Source organism: Rhopalosiphum maidis, chromosome 2, assembly GCF_003676215.2.
Source record: "Rhopalosiphum maidis isolate BTI-1 chromosome 2, ASM367621v3, whole genome shotgun sequence".
Lineage (NCBI taxonomy): Eukaryota > Metazoa > Arthropoda > Insecta > Hemiptera > Aphididae > Rhopalosiphum > Rhopalosiphum maidis.
The window spans coordinates 11668968-11687582 of record NC_040878.1 but is presented as its reverse complement, the minus strand read 5'-3'; the positions used below and the strand labels follow the sequence as shown (position 1 = coordinate 11687582).

General features: G+C 22.6%; 1 protein-coding gene across 4 annotated transcripts in view; it reads left to right on the top strand.

Moving 5' to 3' along the window:
- The window catches only part of LOC113555112 (protein kinase C, brain isozyme), an 82459-nt gene that overhangs the window by 10284 nt on the left and 53560 nt on the right, over positions 1-18615 (top strand). For all 4 annotated transcript variants that reach the window (XM_026959447.1, XM_026959444.1, XM_026959446.1 and 1 more), the window contains exon 2: positions 3725-3756. In XM_026959447.1, the coding sequence (XP_026815248.1) occupies positions 3725-3756 (32 nt within the window). The remainder of the gene's footprint in view (positions 1-3724; positions 3757-18615) is intronic.

Here is an 18615-nt window from a genome sequence, read left to right as displayed (position 1 = left end):
AATTTGTATTAATTAAAGTATTATATATGTCAGAGTATTTGACAAGTACTTGTAAAATATTAAGTTAATTTCAATAATTGTGTATTAAATATTAAACTTTTTTCTACAAATATCTATATTAATCATTATATAATTATATTTTTATGATTTTTGAAACTCAATATAGTTTATAGAATGTTATGTTTATAAAAAAATTAAATTTTGAATTAGGTTCGTAGTAATTTATTTAATGATTTTTATTTGTGGCATAAAAATATGTATTATTATATTAACAATATGTATTAAAATAACAATACAATATTTTGTAGAAAAGCTTATGATATTAGAAAACTATTTATCAAATCAAATAATTGATTTTCCGTTATTTAATTTTCATTTCTGGGTGTTTAGCTTATTTAATTACCCTATTTTGTGATAGTAAGGGTAGGTAATTTAGAAAATAGGTCAAGGCAATATCAGGGAAAATAAAACCTTCGTTGATGTTGTTTATGTATAATGTTTAAATTTTGTGATCGATAAAATAAATGCACGCTGGTTTGGTTTGTATATACATTTGAGTAAGTTATCTCTTAATTCTCCTCATAAATAGAAACATGTGAATTGTTTATAAATTATGAACATAAACTGTGATACTTATAATAATTTAAAATCAGTAAGTAGCATATTATTGTTACATGACATATCGTTATTTAAGTTTTCTTTATCGCCAAAAAAAAATATCATTTTCTTGTACACAGTGGTGTGACTTGTGCAGCACGTATATGTAATGAAATATTCTTTGACATACATTTTAGAACCTTTTATTAATAATAATAAATACGTTTACTTGGGTAAAGAAATCAGTTTTGAAATATACAATATTTTTTTTATTATAATATACGATATCAATGACAATTTCTTTGACAGATATTTCTTATTTTGATTTATTTAAAAAAAAACAATATTATAGTATTTACTATAAATTTTTTAATATCAAATTATGAAATAATAAAAATTAGTATCTTTTGATTTTTACTTTATTTTATAGTCTGTATGTGTATAGTTTTTAAGTGTTTACTATTATAATGTTTGTTCAGACAGTTTTAAGAAAAAATGTGGTGTTTTGTGAATAAAAGCTGTGTAGTGAACTTTTTTCATTTGTAATTCCTTTAGATTTACAGTTATTCAATTTTTACTTTTAACCAATCAAGCTCTACAAAGAAAACAAAATTGTTTTAAAAATCTTGTATAATTTATTGTTTTACTTCCAAATCAATAATTTTATTATACATGTAATAGTAATTTACCCAATTCAAGGTCTAGTTTATTTAACTTAGATTATATTATTTTGAAATATAAATCTATAATATGTTATAGAATTTGTGAGTTGAAAAAATAATTTTAAAATGTTTAGTTCCAAAACAGTAGTGTCCACAAAGTTATACATTTTATAAAATAAAATGATTTATTGTTATACAGTTTTACAATTTTTTTAATTTTAATTTCTAGAAAAGTCTCACAACTTCCAGAAATTATATACTTAAAGTAAAATCAGTTTTCAGTTTCTAGTGAAGTATAAAACATTTTGATCACTGTTTACTAAACATTATTAAAAAATATAAAATATACCATTGAAATTAGAAATATCCATGTTTTAACTAATAATAGCAAAACAAAATTTGATAATGAACTGCTTAGTGCATCTTTTGATCTTAATAGAGATTGGTTTTGATGTAAAGATGAACATTTCTATTAATACTTTAATGTCAATATATATGTATGATTTTAAAATGTTTAAAATTTATTCAATATTTTATTTTAGCAAAATATGTACATTACCTATACAATTAGTAATATTATTAAAAAATGTATATAATAATAAATCTTTGTATACTGTATACTGTATCTTTGTATTACTTATCAAATATCAAAAATGAAATTGTATATATTATAATGTAAATATAATATTATGTTATTTAATCAACTTTAACAAGGCCATATTATTATCTATTTAAAAAATTTCCGTTTTTATGTTATTGAATATATAATTTTTTTTTATTAATATCATATACAATTTGAACTACATTTTGTAATGATTTGATTATTTTTATACTACGATATGGGATTTAAAAACGTGTTAATGTCACGTATGTATGTATTTTCCTCGTGGAATCAATGACGCTGCCAGAGCTTGTGAATTATTTCGGCGAAGGAGCTATGTCTATAATATGGGTACACAATATATATACTAAAAATTTAAAGGAACAAAATATAAAAAGGACTAAAAATACATATGTTTAAGTTTAATATAAATAAATAATATACCATGTATCATACTATCAAATAATATCCGATTTTTTTCTTTTATCTTGATTCTTAGTGATTTAAATTTTAAAACATACCAAAAAATATCTTTAAACTTTACGAAATATGTTCATGAAAAATAAATACATATAAATAAATATAATATATATATATATAAATGACAGTATTAAAAATACGTTGTACGATATATATATATATATATACCTATAAATATATATAAACAATCACAATAATAAACAATAATTTTATTTTATAATATGTTACTTTTGAATAAGTAGGTAATGGAAAAAAATGATTTATTTCGAACTCCAGTCTTTCGTGTCATTCATTTTATTTCCAAATATTTTTATTATCGTCAGTTATTCCTATTTGTTCATTGTAATCAATATAGGTTTTATTATAAAATATTTTTTATGTTTTTTCGTTTCTAATAATATAACTTTTATCTGACTACTTACCTATGTTTTCTAACCTATGCGATAACTTATGTTAAAGTTCAACTGTTAATTTAGTTGATCTATATTACTGGTTTAATTAAGTGTCGGCAAGGCTAATTGTATTGAACTTCGCGGTTTAAGTGTTGGTGGTTTTTGGAAAGTTAATTATTTTTCAATTTGCATAGCTAATAGAACTATTATAGATTTAATCTATATTATTATTTAGGTATGTGATAGTAACAGTATAATGATATTATGTTTTTAGTTATAACTTAGACTATAAATATTAATTTGAAATATGTTAATTTTTAAATTTCTTTTTAAGTGGATATATCTTAAATAAATGATTTTTTTGAGCTGTGCCTACACATCAACACTTATGTTGATGTAGACACGAACATAATATTCTGATATCTGAAATACAGGTGCTTAACAGGATATATTAATGGATTTATATAAATTAAATTTTCTAAATTAACTTAACGGATTAATTTTTGATGCAATATATGCCATAAAATTTGGTTAAAATTTAATTTTATCAAAATTGCAGAATTTTCATAAAATATTTTGAAATATAATTATCTATATTAATATTCTATAGTAATGCTTTATGTTTTTGAATGGATAACAGAACCATTTTATATTTAAAAAAATATATATTAAATTTCTAATTTTTTTTCAATAATGTTACATTTCTTTTTATTTGTTATCAACTTGCAATACGCATATTTATAATTTATAAACTAAATAAATTATATATATCATTAAATGTAGTTGATAGAGTAAAGTTTGGTAACAGTAAAGTAATTGCATGTTAAAATATTTAGTTTGAAATTTATTTTAAATGTATAAATTATATTACATGCGAGCTCCCTTACAAAAAAATTGTTTACTTATTTAGAAAATGTTAACATGTATATTATATATATCATTATATTTATCAATTTTATATGATGAAACTAATTTTAATGTTTTTATTTTAGGGGTTTTGGAAAACAAGGATTTCAATGTCAAGGTAAGACAGTTTTGTATAATGTTAATAATATTGTGTACATAGTTTAATACATTTTTACCAAAAAATATAAAATGGACAAATTCATAAAGATCGTGAAAATTAGTAAATTATTTTGAAGTTAGAAATTTATGAAAATGGTTTTATACCTACGATTTAAAAATGTAACACAAGATTCTTCATAAGTAGTTCATACTGAAACTATAAAATCTAAAAAATGTAGAAAAAAATTTTTTTTTATAGATATTTGAAGTTCTAATTTTTACGAATTTACTTATTTAAACAATGAATAACGATATTTCAATTATTTTGTTATAATTCAAAAACATTATTCGTGGGAATTTAAAATTTTATGTATTTTATATATTATTATGAATTTCACTATACACAATAATAATTTTGATTTATTTTAAAATATTATATATTTTTACTGTTTTATGGTATATGTAAAAAATTGTTATTAAATTTTGAGTTATATTAGTTGATTTAATATGGTATGAATATATATTATTATATTAATTTAATACTAATAAATGCAATATTTACTGAAAAAAAAATGTTAATTTACTATAATAATTCTAAAAATTAAATAAATGAATAATAGCTATATAAAAAAAACATATTACTTGGTAATATATTAGGCTGATAGACCGTTTCCGCTCAGAATCGCTTTTTGTATACAATGATATATCATTTAATTCAAATTTAACACACCCATAATAGTGACGCTCTCGACACAGTGTACAGCAGAGCGGTACTCACTTACCTACCTTTTTAAATTTATAATTATAATATATTATTGGGTGTTTTTTAATACCCAATATTACTTTACTTCATGTGATTAAGTCTTTAATTGTCTATGTTGGGTTATTCAATTGTATTGAATTTAAATAGTATTGTTATGTTTAATTAGGTAGTTATTAAATATTACACATTTTTAAAATTCATTACTGAAAAAATATATGTTTAAATGTGTATTTGACAATTTTGATCTGTGATATGGATTTTTTTGTCTACTTTTTATTATCCTTATTTAGAAAGCATTTGTCTACTAAAGGATTTACTAATTAAGTTAATACTAATACTAACACTTTTATGATCGTTATAAGAGGATACCACATTCGCATTATTTTTTACGTTTTACAAACGCATAAGATTTAGCAAATTTAATTTCAGCAGTTTCAATTGTATGCACTAGACTTAAATGATTATTGAATTGATCTATTGCCAAACTTAAAGTTAAATTTTTACCTAACTCTTGAATTTTTTTACAATATATTAAAGATTAATTTTTAAGCAAGTTACAAGAATTTTTTAGTCGTAATATTTTACATACTTATAACTTACTTAAAAATAGTAAAAAGACCGACCAAAAAGTACTGCAGATAGTATTCTTACTTTTAAGTTTGATGATACGTTAATTCTCTCTATTATTAGTGATTATTACACAATATTGAAACTGTAGAATAAAAATGTATGTTGTATGATCTTAAGACGGAAACTGCATCATGCAGATGTGCCGTCCTCTAACATTATATAGAGTATTTCAAAAGTCTTCATCCGATTATAAATTTATATAGCTCGGCAATCGTTAGCCGTAGGTAATCGATCTATATACTAATGAAAAGATAAAACAACCGAGTTTATTTTAAATTATCTAGCTGATAAATTTGGTACCATAATGATTAATGAACTAGGTACCACTATAATATTATATACATTTTTGAAATTGGATAAAGATTTCGATACACCCTGTAGTTAGTAAAATAAAATAGGGGTATTATTTATATAATAGTAAATCACAGTAGCGGCTCGTAGTAGTTTAGCACAGAAGTGTGATGAAAAAATTTAAGAACTATAATCCATCACATAAAAAATTAAAATGATAAAATAATAATACAAAATTAAACACGTCGCGCATCGTTGCCGTCCGATTTGAGCGACAAAATTCACCGCATATCATAAGCTTCTATAGCCGCCGCGCTGTCGTAATGATATAATTACTCGTATATTAATATTATACCTACAGTTTATACGGGAAACTGGTATTTTTAAGTGCGATTCACAATGTCGCACAAGCAGCGGCGTCGCATGATAGGCCTATATAGCTATCCATATACCCGTATAATAACATCACGAATTCGTAACGATATTCTAATAAACTATGAAAATAATTTTGATAATAATTAAAAATATATTTAATTGTTAGGTAATTTGTTAATAAATAATATACTATATGTACTAAAATATGTACCTATTATTTTTGTAAATATATTTGTACTATAAATTGTGAATTTCTGTAGGGAGTGCGACCGCACTATCGCAAATATGCACAAGCCGCCACTGGTAAATCAAGTTATAGTTAAATAAATAATTATTTATTTATTAAGAGATATTGAATGTTTTTTTTGGATAGTTGTATATCATCATTATAATATTATATAACACATTTATATTATTTTCTTGGAATACTTACTGAATTTTTTGTCCGTTACCAATATATATAGTATATAAATAAATTTGCCTTGAATTTACGAAAGAACGCATACTATAGACTATAGTTTAACATTAGGGCGTTTTAAGATTTTGAATGTTTTGAGTGTATATCTGGAAAATTCTGAACAGTGTTATTAGTGTTAAGCGATGTATAATAATGTTTTTCGTTTTAATCATATTTGCTGTTGATTTTTTATTTAAAAAGGAGTGTTACAATAAATCAATATATTAATTCCATCTTTTCCATTAATTATAGATATAATATTTAGGTATACAGAGTAATTTTTTAAACATGCTTAATCATGAAAATATATGATTTGGAATTTTTTTTAAATTAATAAATAATAACGCATATAGCATATATTATATTGAGATATTATTTAAATTTTAAAAATCAATATAAACATTATATTATTACATTTTATGCAACTACAATAAATTCTTAATAATAATCTTTGAGATGTGCATATTCGTAGATGACTGATATGTGTTTTACCATGACTAGGATCGTAATCCTTGGAATACGGGTGATGGATTTCTTCTAATTGGAATTGATGAAGCTTTTAAATGTAATATACGTATACAATAGACTCGTTTCATGTTGGAATTTACAGGGTGATTTACTGTTTGATCGAGAATCGTAAACGACGTGGGGGCTGTGTAGAAAATTGTAAGCAGCTACTGTTTTCCATTATGACCACATGTACCTACAGCAGTAAAGTCTCTAAGTACCAAACACTCTCGGTCGTTGAAATTTTGATTGCTATTTAAAGGGTTCATTTTGTAGAAAGTTGTTAGTTTGTTCCCCATTTAGAGGTATCCGTTAGCGGAGATTTTACTGTTTATAAAAAAATACATGTATTTTTATGTATCAGCTTATTACTAACCAACGCCAAATACCATGGTTATGTGTTTGTAAATAATATTAACTATAACATAAATGGTGGTCTAAAGGTTTATTCCAAGTTACGCTGCAAAATTTTATATTCTATACAGATACCCAGTATCTACCACTATGTTTTTTTTTATAAAACTTTGGGGGATTTGCCACCTTCCCAAACACCCTTCAATACATTTTTTCACATATTTTTTAATTGTAGTAATTAAAGTGGGTTGTAATGCATTATGGACAAACTAAATATGTAAATATTAGATTATTTGGTTTTGTCATTGATTTTGAAGTAACTACTTATATAAATTAATTAATGTGTTGGTAACTTATGATAAAATTTTAGTGTAGGTAACGAGTTTGTGTGCATCATTATTTTCAGTCCGAAGAAATGCGTCGTATGTTTTCCTAGGATTACGAATTGAGGTTTGCGCGACATTTAGTGTCAAGGTAAAGTGTGTATATTATGGATATGGTAACTTATATCATTCATAGGTAACTTGTACTTCGTAGATAATAGACAGTTGCACTATTACCTATATGGTTGTACGCTTCTACTGATCTTAATCATTAGAAAATAAGTTAGGATATTAATAAGAGTTAAATAATAATTGGATTGTATTATGTATTTATGAATTTATTTTTTAGTTAAAGTTATAATACAAGAATATTCAAATAAAAATGGTAACCTTTTTAAAAGTTCCCCCTTGACTATCTCCCCTTTCCTATCCCCTTAAATCCATAAATAAGTAAAGATTAAAACATTATATTATTTATATATTAGAAATTTTTATGATCATAAGAATTAATTTTAATGTAATGTTACCTCCATGAAGATTTATTATTGTTCACAGTTGTCTTTAATGAAGAAGAAAATTATAATTTAATTATAATTACATTTAAATCCAAATAAAAAAGTATTAGATGAATCCTTTTATTAATAACATTACAGATTATATTAATAGAAAGCAAGTCTGACTTAAAAATGCCTAATTTATGTATATAATATGAATTACAAATTTGACTCAATTATACTATATATATATCTAATATATTTTGTGTATTTAATATGTATAAAATATTTTTTGTTAGATCATGTATAAATAATGGAAAAGCTAAACGTTTATACTGTTAAAGTGTATTGTATGTATCTCATTAGTATTGTAACAATTTTCTATTGTATACTTTGCATATGACTAGAATAATTAGATATTCCATAGCAAATATGTGGTGCTTATAATTTTTGATGACATGAAGGTGAATTGTATTCATCAAAATATGTGGTTTAACTTAATTTGTATTTAACCTTATTTTTCTTATAATATTTTACACATTTCTTTTTATTTTATATTGTTATATAATTTTACACCAGTTTGAATTAATTATATTTACTGTCACTCTTTAATATTGTTTTGACAAGTTTAGTAAGAAATCATAATTATTGTACCTATTATAAATATAACTTTGTATAAGGAAAAAAAAATATTATTGATTTTAAAGTAAAATAAGAAAAAAACGATAATTGCATTTAATGTTTCAATGTTATATCAATATATATATTTTTCATATACATAGGTATATCTACATATTTTTTGTATGACTTTCATTAATGACATTGACAAATTTTTAAGTATCCAAGTACATCTGTTCGTCAATTTACATATGCATATTAAATAAAATTTGGATAATTTGTGTTTGTTTACAAGTGGTTTAGAATTAGATTACCAGGTGTCTTCTTTTATTATGTAATTTGGTATTATTTGTGTTATAACAATAAAAATATATGCGTTTCATTAATCATTTCAATTTGTTTGGATATTCTAGTATTAATTGTATGTTGATCTCTGTTTAATCTAGGTTTAATAAAGTTTCAATTTCGATTACTTTTTTAATAATATTAATTAGATTTAGGTAAATTATTATTTACCATCTCTATGTGTTTGGTGCTATAAGAACTTAATTAAATTAAAATAAACGATAATACATACCTGTTAAGAAATATCTATATGTTTTGTTTTTTTTAGAAACAAAAATCTTGATAATTTTCCTAAATTGTATTACTAGTATTTTTGACTTTTTTTTAATCAAAAAAATTATTTACAAAACACAACATTTTTACTAATTTAATGTATCTATGATTTTAATTTTTACATTTTATTAAATTAAATTAGACTTCCAACTAGTTGAGGATTGTTTTTATACCATATAAATTATAAGTTATAATCAGGGTTCGGGACTTATAGCATTAAAAAAACACTAAAATATGCGCTTATATATAACCCAATTAACTTAATAACATGCGTTAAAAATGAAAAATGCACTTAAAAAATAATTAACAAAAAGGATGTATTAGATATAAAAAAAATGTTATTATATTATTGGACATTTCAATACTATTATTATAAGTTTTTTTTATTTCAAGTAAGGGATTGAAAAATATGGATTATTAGCCTACAATTAAACATAAAGAAACAAATAAGTTCCAAAAAATAAGAATGAAATAATTCTAGTTTTAAATTTTTACTTAAATGTGTGGTGTAGAAAAAATGTGTAGATTGTTTCGGTGTTTTCTTTGCTGAGAGCTTGTTGTAGAGATTTTGGGTTAATGAAAATGTTTTGAGCTTGGTGATTTTGGACATTTAATAACAATGTGGTTAATAAAAAGGTTTTTCTTGCTTGTGTTACATACTGAAGCAGGTTCTTTGGAGATTAGGTAGGATTGAATACGATGCGCGTGGCCTATTTTGACATGGGTTGTAATAACTTTTGTCTCTTCTTTTTAGACTCGGGGGAAAATATCATAAATTTATAAGTCAAATTTCTTGAAAATTGGTTTTTGAATGTTCTGAAAAAAAAATATATATAAATGTATATACATATAATATAGCTAAATATTTACTAAAAATTTGTTGTTGTTAAGACAGTTTTTCCTTTGTGATTGCATTGAACTATTAGATGTTTTCGAACGTTTTCAAACAGAAAAGCTCTCTTATTATCGGCTAGAATAGACTTATATGCTGAAAATGAATATTTCACCGTTTAGCTATACAAAACTTGTTTCATATGTTTAAATAATAAATAAATAAAGTTTTTTTTTTTGAACCTTTTGAATTAATTATTCAAAATAAATGTCAGAATGTGTGGTCACCTTATATAATAAGTAGCTTTAGTTCAAAAACATCATTTGAATATAAATTAGTTAAAAAAAAAATTATTAACGGGAAAATTCAAGCTGTAGATAGTTTGTTAAAGAATAATGGTAATAATATAAATAGTCAGAATACTTATAATAATATGTATAATGTATATGGGAGATTTTGAATTCTTCCTTTTTGATAGTATTGGCTTAAGATATTAAATTATTTTATTTAAAATGCGTGTATGAATATTTTTTAATTTATACAGATTCATGCATAATAAATATATGTGATAAACATAGGCGTATAGGATGTGTCCAGGCAGCATGCACTGTGATATTTTTTGGACCTAAGTGCCCAGTGCCTTAATAAAATAGCTCTTATATTAATCTTAATAATTATATCTAAATTAATAAAATGCATTTTCAATTATATTTTTAGAGCGAATTTTAAATACGAGTAACTCACTGTGTGTCTGTTGGAAAGTTTATTTACAGTTTAACGTGTAAATATATTGTATTATATTTATTAAAAATTGTAAAAAACTAATTGTTCAATATTTTACTTGTGATTTTTTATTATTGATAAGATTATTCATTTTTTTCGTATATTAATTTTAATGTTGACCCACGACCACTTTCTCGAAAACAATGTGTGATGTGTACAACTTTTATTTGTTTATTATATATTTATATGTATTAAGCATAAAGCACATTAAATTTAAAAAAGTTTAATAGTTTCAATATAGAGGGCTGATAATAATAAAGGGCACTATCTACTTTTAGTGTCTGAGCATGATTATGGTGATAAAATGGAAGAAAAATATAAATGGGAGTTATGTGATTAAGAAGCCACTCATTAGTGACACTTAGCTTTAAATTAATAAAGTTATAAGAAAATTAAATCAAAAGATTACGGCATCACTTACTTTTGAGTCAATGATGAGAATTTTCAAGAAGTGAACGGGTGGGTGTGTAAGCCATTTATGAGTGGATTCATGGTTGTTTTCTAAAGTCTAGAAAAAGCCCGTTTATAAAATGGCGCAGCTTCTTCCTCAATTGATTTAATGCCAAAGTCGTTGTGAAGGGTTAAGTAAGAGACAAAGAGTGGAGCGTTTGTGATTTTGCAGAGTGTAATATTATGGAATACTTGAATTTCGGTAAAGTTTGATTTTTGGCTGATCCCAATGGTAGCTGTATCCCGTATGTTTATATATATTAAATTTGAAAGCTATAATAAATCATCGCGTTCTAAAACGATTCTAAGCAGGGTTGGATTAAATTTTGTCTGTTGACATTTTTTCAAGATTTTTTTACAGTTTTCATAGTTTTTCTTACGGTATTGACTATTGGGTAATTTTAGTATACAAACATCAACTATATTTGATTTCTAGTTGTGTGTTGTATAAAATACTTTGAACTTCATCAACAGTTGAATTAGGGTTCCCAAAAAGAAAATCATAATCTAAAACCATTCATTTTTTCATGAAATATCGGTATATTTATACTAATAAAATATTGTATTTATAATGAGTTATTGTCATTAGCTTATACATTTTAATTATTGTTTTTTTCTCATTTAGTTAATAAAAAATTACAATTTATATTAATAAAGTTCTCATTAGAACAAAATATAGTATAGGTGCTTATTGTAACTAAAATTATAGTATATAATAATATATAAAATGACTCACATCAACTATATTTAAAATATTTTTTGAGGATATATTTTAATGGAATGAGCTTAAAACGTATTTATTATTCTTTTACTGGAAATTTGTAACCTAAATCTTGAAGTGTATAATTAGTATTTTCAACCCTTATAATATAAAATTATAGTTTGTATATTATATAATATGTATGATATAATGTGTAAGGGAATTTTGAATATAAAGCATATACTAATACTGGATGATTATGTTTTATTATCTATCAAGATCGTTTTTGATTATTGTATTTTTCAGTAACTATGAAATTTATTACTAAAAGCAATATGAAATCATTTTAGCTTTAAGAAGACGTTATACCCGCTGTCTTATTAACATACATCATAACAAATTTGCGTTCAGCAGAACACATTTTGTGATATTAGATTTAATATTAGAGTAAATTTACTTATTATTAAATTTAAAGGTAAGAATATTGTTTAGAAAATGTCATATGCTTATTGATATTATCATTTTAAAGCGAGTTTAGATAGGTATGTAAAATATTACAACTTTAAAATGTTCATAACTCACTTTAAAACGATATTATTAATAAAATCATTAAAAGCATATAGCATTTCCTAGATAATATTTTTACCTTTAAATTTAATAATAAGTAAATTTACTCTAATATTAAATCTAACATCAAAAAATGTATTCCGTTGTACGCCAATTTGTTATGATGTACGTTAGTAAGACAGACAACATATGCGGGTATAACGTCCTCTTAATTTATTTTATTCACTTTTATATATATCTAGAGCTAAGGTGGGCAGTGATTGCCGTGTATTGATTGGTTTCTGAACTTTGTTTTATATTGTTCGCATCTTAATCACCTATCTTGATATTTTATTGATCGAATTATATGCATTAAAGAATATTAAATAGGTTTTACTTTTTTGAATACTAATATAAAATGGATATTACCTTGTATATTATTGACATAATACACTGTGATTCATTTTCAGTGAAAAATAATTAGTCTCCATCCCAAACTTATCCTTCATTTTTTTAAATTGTTAGTATTGACTCAGTAGTGCATAGGGTGACCCTAGAAATTGATTTTGACACTACTCCGCCACAACTTCGGTGGTCCATTATGTTGGGGGAAACGTAATGACGCTCGTTATACCCTAACTGCTATGTATGCATTGGTATATTATGTGTTCTGCTTCGTTGGATGCTATCTATAGTGAACAAATCTCGTGGTGAGAAAATAGATAACAAAAAAATTTCAATTCAGCATCATTGTTGTTTCAATTTAACTTAAGTTTTGAATATATTTGCTTAAACTGTTGTTGGTATAGATTATATCTGGTGTAAGTAATATTTTAGAAAGTGTATTTGAATTTTTTCTAATTTAAATATAAAATTAATTAATTATTCGAGTAATAAAATAATTCATTAATTAACTGAATATTTAGAATGACTTACATAGACATGTATATAATAGTGTTGAATAAGTATAATTAAGTCCTTTAAAACTGATTCATTGTAATTAAATGTTATTTATTTCATATTATCTGAGTTTTTGACATTTTTAAACTTTTTTCAGTTATTACTCATTAATGTTTGAGTGTTAATACATATCTTATTTGTTTTAACATGCTTTGATACTTACTTTTAATTTAATTGTTTGCAGTTTACAATTCAGTTTTGTTAATATGATATATTTTTTAGTTAGTATCAAATTGAAACCTACAGATCATCAACAATTTATGAAATTATTATTATGTTGATTAATAGTTTCTCACCTATTCATGTAAATTTAATAAGTAATCAGTTTATTTAAATTATTTATACTTTAAAATATTCTGACTTAATATATGTATGAATAAATTCGCTTTCATATATTTTAAAACAATTTCAAAGGTTTTGATTACTCTTTTATTCATAGTTTGAAATTAACATTTTAAATTAGGTACTTGTAATTCATATAATATTAAGTTATTATTGGTTTACATAATTAATAATTTAATTTTTAAGAATGATATTTTTAATTAAAATAGATCTTTGTTATTTTAATAACATATAATTTAAAGTTTAACTAACACGATTTTAAAATTTATTTTATTGTATAAATTAAAAATACGTAAATAACCATCTTTTATTTGATAGGATAAAGTGAGTAATTCCCTCCATTTAAAAAAAATGTATGTTCACTGTTCAACGTGATCTTTATATATTTTATAAAAAAATAACTTTTTTTGTATTTATTTTGTTTTGTTTCAACATATTCTATTCAACATTTACTAGTATTATAAACATATATAATTTGCTAGACAATTCTTTGAAGTATGTATCCCGTGATTTCGATATACTTTTAATATGTATAGAAAATATTGTATTTTTTAATAGATTTTACGGTTTGATTTAAAATATATCTGTTTAGTAAGTATTTTTTACCGTATATATAAAAGGAATATAAATATCAAAATTAATTTTTTATTTAAAAAAAAAAATAATCCAAGGAAGTCAAACATACCAATGATTGATTACTGTTACTTTTTTTTATTCATAACAACATAAACACTATAATTTATTATGAATTCAGTTGAACTTATATTAATATATTTACTATACATTGACTAGGTATGCAATTGGTATTATATTCTTTATTTTAAAAGGTTGGAAATAAATGTTTTGTAAATAGTGGACAATTTAATTAAAAGTACGTTAATTTGGATAAAATGTATATTGATATATAGTATTATATATTTGACAAGTAAAAATAAAGGAGTGTGTTTAACTTAATATAAAAATCGGGATATATTTTTATTAATAGTAAAAGTTAATGATATTGTTTTAACAAAATTTGAGTCTTATTCCAACTTTGAATATTAATAGTATGCATCTATCAACTCCTATGATTTCTAAAATCGAGTTATTTCTATAGTTTTTCCTCTCAGCAAGTTTGCTTTAGGTTATTTGTAAGTTATTGGTCTAACAATAATAGTAGTTTTTTTCGAAGGGGAGGGATTTAATGAAATTGAAAAAAAAAACGTCACTTCAAATTAATTTACAATTTATAGAGGTGTCATTTATTTTAAAAATGTCAACTACACCAGAATCATTTTCCGTAAAAATATATTTTGTTATAAAAATAATTTGTTAATAGATATTAAACATTAATGAAAATACAATTCGTTAAAAATAATCTTTCTTTCTAAATAATGAAATTGACTAACAATATGTTCGTATTACAATTTTATTATATTATATAGTGTATCGTATAGTATGAAATTGAGTATTATTATACATTAAAAAAAGAACCCAGATGGTTAATTCTCTTACCAATTCCAAAATACGCAGTAACTTAATAATTCCTTTAGTAACACAATGGAAAATTGTCTTGGGTTCGAAGACAGTATATTACGATATTACTTATTATTTGAGTAAAAGGTTGATCAGATGCAATTAATTAAAAAATTAATCTTTGGTTCTATATTACAGATATGTATAATGTAATCAAGATATACCTAACTTTTATGCAGTAGATTTAAATCTATTTTTTTTATACTTATATATTTTTGCTAATTTGATATATTATGATATTTTGATAATACAAATATAATAACTTAGCATTATTTTATTTATTTATTGTTTTATTATTTATGTTACCTATTTATTCTCGTAGTTATTGCATTCTTCATGTTAAATTTTATTTTATATAGTTACGGTTATTTTTTTATTTCAAAATAATATTTCACCTTATAAGTCAAGAAAAATATAAAAATTCTTTTTTTTATTACCTTTTGATGATTTATGGACAAAGAAGAATGTATTACTAGTTTATAAAATTGTATAAATTTCACATATTCGTGGATATTAATGCGGTGAAGAATAATATAGATTTCATTTAATAATCGTTCATCTTGACTAAGTCGTTATCATTAGCATTGTTTAGTAGTGACAAAAAAGTGAATTTTGAAAAATATAGATTGAATAAAATATCATTGTATAGTTCACCTTTCAATTTAAGATTACTAAATGGAAAATAATGAAAGAAAAAATCTTTTGTTTTATAATTAATTTTTATTTTTTAAGAAAACTATAAAGCTAATTTTTTTAAGATTCTTGAAAAATGAAACTTATTATAATGCTTACGATTAATCTGCAAGTTATAATAAGTTTAATTTAATTTTACTTGAATTTATATTAATTATTTTCATGTAAACTTTAAATTAAATGTATAAAAAATATGTGTTAAAAATATATAAACATTAAATTATCATTTAGTGTTGGAACTAAATGATAATTTAATGTTTATATATTTTTTTTTATGGCTGGTCTGTGATCATTTTGATTGGATATTTTACTTTTTTATTTATATACTTATTTTTTTGAGTTTCAACATATTTTGTAGCTATTTTACTTATATAGAACGACATGAGATGATAAAAATTAATTATTTGGCGGAAACAAAAAAAATAATATTTTATTGAAATATTATCAAAAAGTAATAATGGTAGGTACATTTAAAATATTTAAAGTTTTTTTTTTATTAGCAATGTATTTATCAGTGCTAATTTTTTTAGTTATTTTTCATTCAAATCAAAATTATTTTCATAGAATTATTTTAAAGTGACTGTATGCATATTTTAAAACCTCAAGGGTATTTTTTTTCTAGGAGTTCTTAGATAGACTAAGTGATTTTTTTATCGAACAACGCTCATCATTTCAATGTCTATTAACGTTTTTAAAAATATTTTTTTTATACCGTTTCCAGTCGAAAGAAAACAACATTTTTAAATATTATCGTTATAACTTTTTAAGTTGCTTACTTTTTTGAATGATCACATACATTTTTAATTTCATGTTCTGAAACAGAATATTTCTTGGAGTATTTTTATACATTAAAATCAAAATTCAGACGAATAGTTTATGAGTTATAAGTATTTAAAGTTAGTTGTGGGTAAAGGTATGGGGTAAATTCCTCAAAATATTGGTCTACTACTTTGTTTTAAGACAAATTGCTGATTATATTCTATTTTTTTCTGGTTTTCAATTCGTTTAGGTAAGAATTGTTTACTGGCGTTTTTCTATATTAAAAATTTATTGTCTGAGAAAAATTACTTCTTACCAATATAATCGTCGAATCATTTTATAATTTTATATACATTTAAGTTACATACATTATTTTCGTTTTATCATTATTCTTTTAAGAGATTTATAACATCCAAATTGGTTGTTTTTGTCTTAAACATATGACATATAGGTATTTGATTCGAAAATTGTACATACCGTAATAGTTCAGTTTTTTTAAATTTAGTTATTAAAAATTAATTGCTGGATAGTTATAAACATTGATAATTGATAGTAAATAAATTTGATACATAGTTAAGAATACATTTTATCTAGTCATTCATAATAAATCGTCATTGTTCTGGATGATTTAAAACTTAAAGATTATGTAAAGATACAAGATACAAATTGCATAACTATTGAAATTTGTATGTATTTTCATTTTATTTTAAAGCAAATAAATGTTAAAATGATACTTTAAATTTTACTGAAAATAAATTTTTACATTGTATGTTCCAAAAATTAAAATTTTCAATTTTATATTAAGACAAAACTTTCAAAACTAAAATGGTAGTATTATATATTATTAAACTAATACTACCTCGTTTAAAGCAAATAACTTATACTATTTTATGTTATGTATATTTTAAACAAAAAGTTAAGTGTATTGTTATATTCCGTTTTAAACTTAAAATTATAAAACATATAGTTATCATTCTTAAAATTAACTATTGCATAAATATTTGTATAATATTGTTTAAAATAAAGTTTAATTATTAAATAGCAATCAATTATTGTTTTAGTTGAAATGTTTTGTATAATTTGTTAGACTATTATGTCATAATATTATTTTCATTGTCAAAATGTCGCAATGAAGTTAGATTTTTTTTTTAAATTTTGTTTTAAGTATTGAAGTGTGTGCCAAGTTAATAAGTTTTAGGCACGTGATAAGAGTAATAATCAGATAATTTTATTATTTATTATATTATGTATTATGTCATTTTTAAAATGACGTGCATTGTATTTTAGAAAGCTGTTTAATTTAATAGACCACAAATTATTTATTAAATTATAAGTTATTTTTTTTTTATCAACGAAAAAGAAGTTATAACTTTATGAATTAATAATTATTTAAAATTTAGACGTATAAAATATAATGGTAAAATCACATAAAAAAAAATTAAGTACACACAAATGCGGATATTCAATACAATAATTATTAGTAAACATGCAATTCTAAAAATTAACTATGGAAATAACAATCATCAATTATAATAAATGTGTATAAGGTACATACTTTATTGGACAGTATAATAATATTATTTAATATTTATTATATTTACGTATACTTCATGTAGATTAGTGTACTGTATTAGGTATTTTTATGTATATATAAATATACTTAAAAGTATTATTTATATTTATTATTGTGTATGACCTTAGATATTGGAAATTAAAAACTGTAAAGAGCTAGGCTAGAAAATGATAAATAGTCGGAATTAAAGTAAGAAAAACTGCACAGTATTGAAATATATTTTCATTCGACGTTATTTTAAGTCAATCAAAATGTATTTTAGAAAAATCCCGAATGTGAATACATGAATTACTCA